Consider the following 11789-nt stretch of genomic DNA (forward strand, 5'->3'; position numbering starts at 1 on the left):
AACTCACCATTTTTACAAGTTCAAAGCGCCTCATTTTTGAGGTTAATAATTTACGACGAAAGTATGTATGTATTTGTAGAATAGCCATTCAATTCATCAACCATATAAAAATATGCAAGCTCACAGGCGGATTCATAAGTAGGAAAGGGGGAATTGGAATTAGGTTGCTCTTGGGTTGCGATGTGAAGACAGAAAGTACAGAAAGAAAAATTCAATTTAAAGCAGATGTCATGTGAAGTTTCAACCAAGGCCCAGCAGCCAATAATTCAGTTTACTTTTTTCTGGAGCAAGAAAACCTTGCATTTCCTCCTAGCTCCATGTTTGCAGAATATTTCTATCAAAGTCATTCCGCTCTTACATATCCCATTTCCTACTCCAAATTCCCTACTTCCACACATTCTCGTGATGATGATGTTAGGAGTCTGAGAAAATTGACAAAAGTTGATGGGCGGTGATGCAAAGCGATGAAAAAGAAAGCATCGGAATCGGTCCAGAGAGAAGAAAAGATGACAATCAGGACGACTCAATCCAATACTTGCACTTTTCTTGTAACAATAACATTGCTCTCTTCTTGGAAATATGTAGGAAACTTCGGTTCAAAGCACAATTCAAGGAAGAAAGCTACATTTTATTGCATTAGTTATTAGTGTTCTAGTTTGAGCGTCTTGTCGCTATTCATCCACAATGTTGTTATTTTACGTGTGTATATTCCAAATTCAGTAGCGTAATAAGTTTACCGGTATATTTCGAGGGATAATTAAGAACTTTCGAATTCTGTTTCAATTTTACAAATTTACATATGGCATTGGAACATAAAGTCGAATTTTAAAAAAAAACGTCCAAATGTCCGCTTATTTATACTTTTGTCGTTCGAAGCAATCTATTTCATACGTCATAAGTAATTCACAGCTAATTCAACAAGTATTCACTCATAATACGTATTAATTAAAAATGGAGAAAATCCAGCAGTGACACATTTTTGAGAAGTTATATAATCTCCTCAATGAGAAAGCAGTACGTACACATGTAAGCACACAACTCATATATTGGAAGAAAAAAAACAATTGTCACTCATGTCTCCGTTTTCATAATACAATGCGAAACTGACGTGTCAGATGTCAAGCAGGTTATTGTTCTTGCCAGTCTCATAACTGACATACAAATACACGATATATATTTGCTGTTTTCACGTACGACTGTCAATCTAAATTACATTCTTTCGGTAAAAATGAATGGCATAAATATATCAAAATGGGTATATATGTACATATGTATATGCAGGCTGTCATCTACAAACAAACAAGTATGACTATCTATTTATGTGTATGAATGAACTCGAAAAGTTGTGATTCACATCATCCATAGTAGAGTATTTATGTCCCTACAACGCAATTTATATGGTGTAATACATGTCACGTAGTTCTGAATTTTTCAAACTAGTATACACTTTATGTATTCTTCAGTTATGCAACAATTTTAGTTAAGGTAAAGTGCACTTAATCAGATTACGTATAATTTATGGGGGTGATTTCTCAAGTAGATGAAGGGTGTCATTACTGTTGATTTCCACCCCATTCAATGAGGGTCCTTCATTACTCGTTTGATTTGCACAGCTTTGTGCATGTAGAAGCACAGTCCATGTTCCTTTTAAGACGGGAGTATTTTGACAAACCAAGCATTGTCCTACAAAAACAGCCGTTTTGGGATGCTGATTCTTCAAATCCTGAAAAGTGGAATTTTGTTCGGAATGTGAATTGATGTCTCCCTGTAGTTCAATAATCCATGTGTTATTAGCAGATATTTAAATGGTTTTCCATTTCAATGTTGATACTAAATAGTTGTCGGTACCTGTGCAGTATAACCATGATGGTTTTCAATTTCATTCATGTGTTCTTGAAACACTATCGTCATCGTCGTTGGGCTGTCGGGGTAGATCACTCCATTTCCTGTCCACTTGCTTGTAAGAATCCCCTTCACTAAAGTATTTTGCAACTCAAAGATTCTTGTTTTTATTTCAACTCGACCTTTTTCGTGTACAATTGGAAGTAGTTCAATTGCAACACCAGCCACTGAACTTATCCACATGCCATGAATGTTGCAGTGATTGTGGTCAGGAGGAGCACGAAACACTTGGGATTCATGGTTGACCTGATTGAGTATATTTGCCGAAGAGGAGCCATGAACTCTGGAATCGAGATGATCATTATTCTTGTTGTTGTACATTTTCACATTCTCGGTCCCTTGATAATTGATAGCACTTAATTTCGCATCAGACAGCAAAGACTCCTTATTCATTTCATCTACCAGTTGATTGCCATTAGTCGAGTGCCAAGGGATTTTCTGGAAAGTTTCCGGAAAATGAATAATTGGTGGTGAGTAATCAAAATTGAGCAAATCAAAAATCAAAGACTTTCACTCTCATGCGTACACACGGAGTAACTATGAATCAGCTTTCCAATAATTGTTTGTCGCATACATGTTCGTTAGCTCCGTATCTGCCAATTTCGTTGGCTTTGACAAAATCATTATAATTTCGTTGCATAATGTCGGCGCCATACATTGCTTCCAGCTTCTGATGTTCTATCTCTGACAGTTTTCGAGGTGCATATTTCCCAGTCATCCTTCGTGGCGTGTTATAAAATCTGCGAGGAACAGGGGCATAGTTCCACTCCTCCTGATCGTCACCTGATGATCGTTTCTGTCCGTAAACTTTGTTTATATGTGACGCATGATGTGGGATTGGGATTTCTGCTTGTGAAATCCTGATACCGTGTTGAAATATGACAACAATGAGGATGGAGAAAATTGCATACTTCATAACACGTTCTACTCAAAGAGTGCGACTTTCAGCCAGAGGGACATGTACTTTTACTCGCCACAGTTTTGGCAGTCTTCCCGAGCAGGTCAACAAGCCTAGAGCAGTCAGGGCCAGAAACAGGTGTAGTGCAGAGAACTTGTGAGAACTACAATCTTCGAGGACAGATGAGCTTCAACCCTAAAAAACAATGCTGAATTTTCTATCCTCCTTCTGCGACATTGGCAAGCACACTCAATTTTTACGGTTTTATGGTCTCAGGACGGCAGAGAAAATTAATCACGCCATTACAATGAAAGTAGGTAAAACTCAAGCCAAAGTAGATACAAAATGTTGTCATCTCGACGACCGACTTTCATCATATCATTAGCATACAAAGATACTAAACAGGCTAGAAAACACAGAAATGTAAGTATGTATGTTGCAAGGTTTTGATAAATATAAGCTGGAATACGAAGAAAAAATATATGCTAGACATTTGGTATTATTTTCAACTCTGATTGTCGTTAATCGCCTTCTCTCATACAAGAATTTGCTAACAGTGGTACACTACTTGAAACATTTTAGGAATGCAAATCAAGGCGAGTAACGTAGAAAAATATCATTTAACAGATTTATTTATTTTACTATTATTTGTAACATCATTGCGAATAAAGGATTCGTTTTCAGTATAATAAAGACGTTATAATAAAGCAACAGAATTATTGTGACTTGTAATATTTTTTAAACGCAGTTTTAGGCCTTTTAAGATGGCCTTATAGATTTACCAAGATGTCTGTCTGTCCGTCCGTCTGTGCGTCCGTCTGTGCGCACGATAACTCTCTTTAAACAAAAGCTATCGACTTGAAATTTTGCACACTTCATCTTCGGGTCAAAAGTAAGGATGAGTTCGGAGGTGGGCATGATCGGTCAAGTAATTGGCCGGTGGGGGTCATTTCCATCCAAATGCGTTGCCCTTAACTACCAAGAACCTTTAGAGCAGGTTAAATTATTTAAGTGTAAGTAAAATATTTGTAGCTTGAGAAATATCTATAGTAATAATTTTAAGTAATTTTAGTATGAAGATTGCGACTGACCTCAAAGCGTTTAAATTGGAGTGGAGTTTCAGAAATTTTAAACCTGGGAGACCCGATAGGGTGACCCGACGGATTTCTAAAATTTGTAGTAGGTAGTTGAAATTTGGAACAAAGGTTGCTAGTGGATTGTAACAGACAAAAATGAATTTAGGTTGGAAAAATTTTAATCTTGATGGACCCTATGGGGTGACCCATACTGATTTTTCAAAATCGTCATATCGAAGTGAAATTTGGGAGAGAGGTTGCAAATGGGTCTTAATGGAACAATATGAAATGAAATTGGTAAAATTTATATCTGATGCGGTTATCCATATCTATTTTTAGAAATTGCGTTAAAAACATGAAATCCGGCACGGTAATACTTACAATTAGTGGCTTCTCATCAAAGAATTTGAAATTAAAAGTTAGCTAACAAGGGATACTTTCGAGGTGATAGTCGTGTCCAGGGTACCACTCATTGGTCTAAATGTTTTTTGATCGAGTGTTTCTCACGGGTTCGGGTTCTTACTTCGGGTTTCGGGTTCGGATCGGGTTTGGGTCCTGCTTCGGATACGAAATTTTTGAACCCGAAACTTTCGGGTTCGGGTTCGGGTCCGAGAAATGTGATCCCAAAATTTCGGGTTCCGACTAAGAACCCGAAACCCGAACCAACAAGAACTTTTTGCCACAACGAACACGAAAACATTAAAAAAGAAAATAAAGTGTTAACCAAACTTGCTACGACGGTTATGCTGCAGTAATTCATTAAATAATTCAAATTTTTAATTGTCGTAACTTCTTTTCACAAGTGTCTTCAATTAGTGTTATGGTTTGAATATTAAAATAAAATATATTTTTTATCAAAAATTTGCAAAATATTTAGCTTGAGCTTACTTTAATATTGGAAACTTGAAACTGAAAATCATTTTCAGTTTTCAACTGATTTAAAAATTTCTGAATGTCACGGAAAGCCATTATTCATGGTCGATTTTTTGAGATTGCATTATTATGGTCAAGGAATTAAGAGTTATGTACTTATGCAGAAATGTGCTTAATTATAATTCCTCGGTCATATTTACAGAAGTATTGTTTGTTTGAAACCTTCCAAAGAATTTTTAGCTAAAAAGCCAGTCACCCCTTAAAGTTAAAATATATTCGGGTTTTTCTGGTTCGGGTTTCGGATTTGATCCGCCAGTTCGGGTTCGGATCGTTGCAAACGGGTTTCGGGTTCTTCGGGTTCGGGTTGCCCTCAAGTTTCGGATCAGTGGCATCGGGTTCGGGTTCGGGTTTCGGATTTGCAAGAACCCGACCCGTGAGAAACACTAACCCATCTTCGAACTCGGTCGATGCCCAGATGCATGTCTGTATCAAATTTGGTAAAATTCAGCCTACTCCTTCGAGAGTTATGGAAAGACAGACAGACGGACAGGTCGATTACATAAGCCCTAGTCCGGGCTAAAAATTATATGCCAATCGTTCATTAGAGTCTGGCTTTTATGTAATAATGCCGTCTTAAAAGGCCCCGCAAAGTGCTTGGAGTAGGTTTTTTCAACATCACAAAGTCAAAATTCTAAAAACGAGTCTCGAATTTGTAAAAAGGGTAAAAAATTCAATAGCATTAAGGACCAACCTACTTACATCCATACATCTGAACGAAAGCTTTCACAAATCAGCTTAGGTACCATTATATTCGAAAGCATGTGCTATATATTAAAGGCTTGAATAGAGGATTATATTTGTACCTGTGATACTCTACTTAATATCTCTACTTATTTGCCAAAAGTTAGGAAATCATTTTCAACAATAGGATTTGTAAGTAGTTTATTCATTCCTTATCCCATGTATGTATAGGTTCAACATTATATTATACTTGTCGAATTATTTGATTTTAAAAAGGGAGGAGTTCAGTGTGTAGATGAAAAATAAGTCCCTGTTGTACTTAAAATATTTATTATAATCACGGATAATAAGTACTACGTAGCAATCAGGCATTAAATATGATGGAGGTTTCGAATTTAATCTACTACGAATGAGTGAATAACAGCGACACAGATGTTCGTATTTAACTGCATTTTTATCTTTGTATACTTTTCATGAAAGTGAAAGTCTGAGTTTGCGATGGGAAGCAAGTACAAAGCTACATAAACAGTGCTGATATTGTAAAGTAATCCCCCTGAGCTGTAAAATTATGGGACACACGAACTAAACAAACATCTATGTGGGTATCACATATTAATAAATAGGGTTTTTTGGACTCTATGAAATGCAATATGAATTCATATATATTAGAGGAGTCATACTACGGGGTTTTTGAAATCTACTGAAGCGCCAGCAATTGATTCCCTATTCGATTGTAATTGGTTTGTATTAGTCAATTCTCACTCCTGATTACATAGCGATATCGAGGGTACACTTTTACTTGGCATTTTATAGCTCTTCTTTAATGAGACATCAAATCATGCACCTTTTATATGATTCCTGTGACGCAAGTTTGTAAGAATTACGAGACTAATCAGTTTTTCAATTATTATCGAAAGGAGGCGTCTAAAGACAAACAGAAGTACAATTTGATCATTATACATACTGACGGTACAATACGGTTCAGGCTGAAAATCAGATGCAATTGACAATCTTAGGTAAGAACGTGTTATTACTCCATTTGCTTATGTTGATCAACATACAATGATTACACTGAAACAAACAAACAGTAATCCACAGTTTCCTCACGTTTTGAATAATGATTAGAAAATTTTTGCTTTGCAATTTCATTTCTGATTCCGCTCAAGTCTACTCTTCCACGTAGTAAATCGCTTTCACCATCACCGTTCCATTCAACATTCTTGTTTATTAAGTCAATCGCTTCATTCGTATTCAAAAGTCGGAGTCATTTTATATTTGGTGAATAAGTATTCGAAAGAATCATTGCAAAGGTATGAAAAATGAGTTCCATATTCCATTCGTGTAGGATCATTGCAGCCTGTGCCAAATAAAATATTTTGCATACTGACTAATCTTATAAAAAAATATACTACCCAGGAATATATATGGTTATATAGTAATGGCAATATCGCTGTGTGACATATTACATTTCACCCTTGCGATTGTATTCGAGGGTGAAAGCTAAATGAAAGTAAAAGTCACTATCATTTATTTACAAATAGACTACAATGGCATTCACACACTGCTGATTTTATTTAAATACGCAACAACCAGACCAAATAAAGACATATCACTCCACCGGTCCACCCACTTCCCTTCTATCTGCATTTCCCAGTACCGTAACAACAGTGGTATATGGTGGTACCAAATACCAGGCCCGGGGCCCGCAAGGGCCCGGGCCGGGTCGCTAGCTTTACACTAGATATAATGGACTGTTTTTAGTATTAAAGATTTTACAAAAAAATTATTCCACGCAAATAAATTTTTTTACATCTAACGTTGAGCTGGTAGATCTCATTTGTTTTTCTTGTGTAATTATTTTTATATGGATTTCATTGGCTTACACTTTTGTATGGATTTAGAGCAAACATTCTGTGTAATTTTTTGATTTAATAGTTTGACTTTCGAATTTTAGTTAATATGCAAGATTCTGATTTTAACCGATACTGCATTTAAAAATTCATTTAAAAGCGAAATTAGGCTCATTAAAGAAAACCTAAAGGTATGGGTCGAATTATTTCTCTGCATTAGCAATTTAAAATTTGCAAGGTCAAAATCGGAGACGATCACTTCATGCCTTCGCATTTTTACTTACAATTCCGTCATATGTAAATTAGCTGACACCAAATTTTTTCAACATTTTTGTATATTGCTACTGTACTTTTTTTGTTGGATTGTGGGAAATTCTGTGTACGTAAAGAGTTGGTACATTCTTAATTTCTTGTAACCGAAATATGCGACAGGAAAAAGGCACTTTTAAAAAGATACTTTTTGACAACTTTTGACAACTTCAAATACGCCTTGCTAAGGGCAAATTTAATTTAACCCAGGGGCACACATGTCAGTCTCGTTCAAGTGCCGGGGGATTGGAACTTAGTACCTGGGAAACGTCACCCAAAAGTTCCGATTCCCTGGACTTTTTAGTTATGCAAGTTACAGGGAAACGGAACCCACTTGTCGCAGGATTTAGCGGGTTTCGATTCCCCGGTACCCTATTAGACAAAAGTTACCATTCCCCGGAACCCAAGATTTTTCTTCGATTTTTCATAAATTGGATATATTTCAGGAAAAAAATTTATTGTCTCAAATTAACCTCCCACAAATGAGGAAAATTGGATAAAAAAATTAGAATTTTTTATAGTCGCGCAGGTTCCTAAAATCACAAATTTCTGACAAATTTGAGGAGCGGCAAGCTCAAAAAGGTACGGGGAATCGTCACCCAACAATTATTTTCTGGGAAAAATACGATTATTTTACAGTTATTGTTACAATTATTGCGTTATTATCGTGTTACAATTATTTTTCCCTCAAAATAATCGTATTTTTCCCAGAAAATAATTGTTGGGTGACGATTCCCCGTACATTTTTGAGCTTGCCGCTCCTCAAATTTGTCAGAAATTTGTGATTTTGGGGAACCTGCGCGACTATAAAAAATTCTAATTTTTTTATCCAATTTTCCTCATTTGTGGGAGGTTAATTTGAGGCAATAAATTTTTTTTCCTGAAATATATCCAATTTATGAAAAATCGAAGAAAAATCTTGGGTTCCGGGGAATGGTAACTTTTGTCTAATAGGGTACCGGGGAATCGAAACCCGCTAAATCCTGCGACAAGTGGGTTCCGTTTCCCTGTAACTTGCATAAGTAAAAAGTCCAGGGAATCGGAACTTTTGGGTGACGTTTCCCAGGTACTAAGTTCCAATCCCTCGGCACTTGAACCAGACTGCTTGTGAACATATATAGTGTGCCTGTTTCAGGTCCAAATGTTTACAATTGTATGTCTTTTATTCTTACAGCTGGATGAAATTTTAAAACTATTTTCAGCCAGAACGTAGGATTTTCAAAATACTGTACGTTTTCGAATTTGTCAAGAAATCAAAAATACGTCTTCTAAGAATTAACTGGAATTGAGTTTCCGGACCTGCATTTTCACTAATTCCAAATGTATGTAGTTGGCAGTTTTCCAAACGTTTATGATAGATAGAAAGGTACTTAATAGAAAAGGGTTTTTGAACTTGTCAACTAAGCGAAAACCATGTTTCAAGCTATGAACTAGCGAACTAATTTTAAATTATGTATTTGGCAAATACTATTTGCTCACAGAAAGATAAGCTGATACGTATTTTTGCGATTTTTTGAATGTGCGTTTTTTGCATGTGACGAAATTATTAAATATGTATCTTTTCAGCGAAAATCCGAGGTTTTCAATGCGTTGTAACTTTCCCAATTGTAACTAGGGATGCACCGAGTGGTGAAAAATAAGACTCGGCCGGGTCCCGAGTACTCGGAAATTCCTGAAACGAGTATTCGGCCGAGCACCGAGTACCGAGTAATACATAACAATCGGGCAACATCTAATAACAATGGACACGTCCCAGCGTATTCTAGCTAATTTTGAAGATACTTATTATCGGTGAGAATACGTTTGGTGATATCCATTGCTAGTGCAGTTTATAAAAAAATCCTTAATATCGTCGTCGCTGATGAATTTCGACTTAAAATACGCAAAAATGTTACGAAGTTTGTTTTGTAAAACCAAAAATGCAGGAAAACTTCTTGAAATCAGTTTCATGGACACAATAATTTGTTAAAATGACCAACAAAATTGAGAAAATACTCGGCCGAATCCGAGTAGTGAAAATACAGGCCGAGTACTCGGTGCATCCCTAATTGTAACTTGATTTTAAAATTAGTAATTTTTAAAAAATTCCTAAATATGGTCAGCTTATTTCCGTAAAAAAAACAGGTAAACATTTGTCAGATCAAAATCGGGTAAAAGTTATCCCCGTCTAACCAAATGATTACGAAATTAAAAAACTGGTTGTTAGAGATATAAAATTGTCGAAGGCGCTAAAACAATTGCACTGTGAGAATGAATTTCGGGATGTTTCTAAATTTAAGTCGGTGCCTAATTAAAAACGCACCTTAAAACCTAAAAAAGTACGGGAATATTTTGCATATTTTATGGTAATTTGAAAATAAATATAAGAAAATAAAGTTTAAAAAACTATAAAAAATAAAATTTAAATGAATACTATATAAAACATGTCCCCAAGGGTCGTTGACTCAGAGGATTTAGCGCATGTGCGCTTAGAGCCCATGCGCTCGGCTTGGTTTGACCTGCATATGAGGTCAGCGTTAGACCTAATTGGGCTCTATTTAGGGTGGTGGGAAAGTATGCCGAAAAGTATGTCATATTCGCGCATTTATCGATAAATAAATTATGAACACCTTAGTTGCAACTAAAGTGTTCATAATTGAATTTTCGCCGTCCCACCGATATTTTCAAAAATATGGCTGAGTTAAAAACGCAATAAATTTTCACTATTTTTCCATAGAACTGGCAAAATAGTGCACTCTTGATACCCGTAGAATATTATTGCGTTCTAGAATATGGTGCGAAAACGACTACATATCGAATACATATGTATATTGAACTTATGCAAGGGCCCGGTACTTAAGCTCATACCAGGCCTGGCCATTTCACGGTACGGCCCTGGCATTTCCATGCATAAAATTCAGCACGGTGCGTAAGAATTAAAGGGCTAGAATCAAAAACAATCTGGAAAACATACTCAGAATTAACTGGTAAAAATATCAAACAATCTGCAGAAATAAACTATCTCAAGAGAGATGACGAGACGGTGACTGATAAGAATGAAATAGCTAAACTCTTAAGTGACACATTCATACTTCAGGATGAGACTTCCCAAGAGTGTAATGATGAATTATTAAAGTTATTGCAAAGTGATGCATTGTCGGATGAAAATAATATTATTGTTAGTGAGAATGACATATCAAAATGTATTCCAAAATTGAAGCCAAAGTCTTCGGGCCAGGACAGAATCCCCATCAAAATGTTAAAACCTCTGTTACCTTATTTACTTATACCTTTAGCAATATTTTTTACAACCATATTTACAACTTGTACATATCCTAATAGATTTAAGGAAGGTCTGGTTTTACCTCTGTATAAGGGAAAAGGAAGTCACGTGGATCCGAATAACTACAGGCCAATATCTTCTCTCCACTCGATTAGCAAATTATTTGAGTATATTCTTAAAATGAAATTGTTACCCCCGATAGAAAAGTTAAATATATTAGATAATAATCAGCATGGTTTTCGAACGGGACGATCTTGTACAACAGCATTGACAGTATTTTCACAGAATGTTTTTAATGAATTAGACAAACCGAACCAATTTGTGGTGGTTGCTTTTATTGACTTAAGAAAGGGATTTGATTCGATCTCTCATTATCACCTATTAAAAATGCTGCGTGAATTTTATAAAATTAATGCCAAATTGTTATTATTGATATGTAATTATTTAAGAAATAGACACTATTACATTAAAATTGGTGTTTTTATCTCAAGAGCATTCGTTGTAAATCGTGGTATCGGACAAGGTTTTGTTAATGGTCCAGTATTGTTTTTTTTATTTGTGAATGACATCGCAACGGTTTTAACGGATTGTTTTTACACTTTATTTGCTGATGATACTTCTGTGCAGATTAGTGGGAGTGATATTAATGTTATTATAAACGAAATGAGTGATAAGTTGTGTAATTTGAATAACTGGTTAGAAAGCAAAGGTTTAAGTATGAATAAGGAAAAGACAAAATACATGGTTATCAGGAAAAGGCCAAATTGTACAACTTTTGAGAATTTACCACCTATACTAATTAATGGAGTGGAAATTGAAAGAGTTAGCTCATATAAATATTTAGGAGTCGTTGTAGATGAATTTTTTTCATTCAAGGC

At 35.6% G+C, this 11789-nt stretch overlaps 1 protein-coding gene across 1 annotated transcript; it reads right to left on the reverse strand.

The window, feature by feature from the left end:
- Positions 1–1505: 1505 nt before the first annotated feature.
- Positions 1506–2327, reverse strand: LOC118434074. The gene is made up of 2 exons (XM_035846823.1): positions 1849–2327; positions 1506–1765 (listed from the first exon to the last, which is right to left on the reverse strand). Exons 1-2 carry the CDS (start codon positions 2293–2295, stop codon positions 1517–1519), a joined length of 696 nt encoding a protein of 231 aa, XP_035702716.1. The 5' UTR covers positions 2296–2327; the 3' UTR covers positions 1506–1516.
- Between the last annotated feature and the right edge of the window lie 9462 nt (positions 2328–11789).

Source organism: Folsomia candida, unplaced genomic scaffold (genome assembly GCF_002217175.1).
Source record: "Folsomia candida strain VU population unplaced genomic scaffold, ASM221717v1 Fcan01_Sc001, whole genome shotgun sequence".
In the NCBI taxonomy this organism is placed as follows: domain Eukaryota; kingdom Metazoa; phylum Arthropoda; class Collembola; order Entomobryomorpha; family Isotomidae; genus Folsomia; species Folsomia candida.

Bases quoted from the DNA above. Each gene is read 5' to 3' on its own strand.
- LOC118434074 (XM_035846823.1), bottom strand. From the start codon at position 2,295: ATGAATAAGGAGTCTTTGCTGTCTGATGCGAAATTAAGTGCTATCAAT. The intron at 1,766-1,848 runs GTACCGACAACT...ATTGAACTACAG, and splicing joins ATCATGGTTATACTGCACAG to GGAGACATCAATTCACATTC.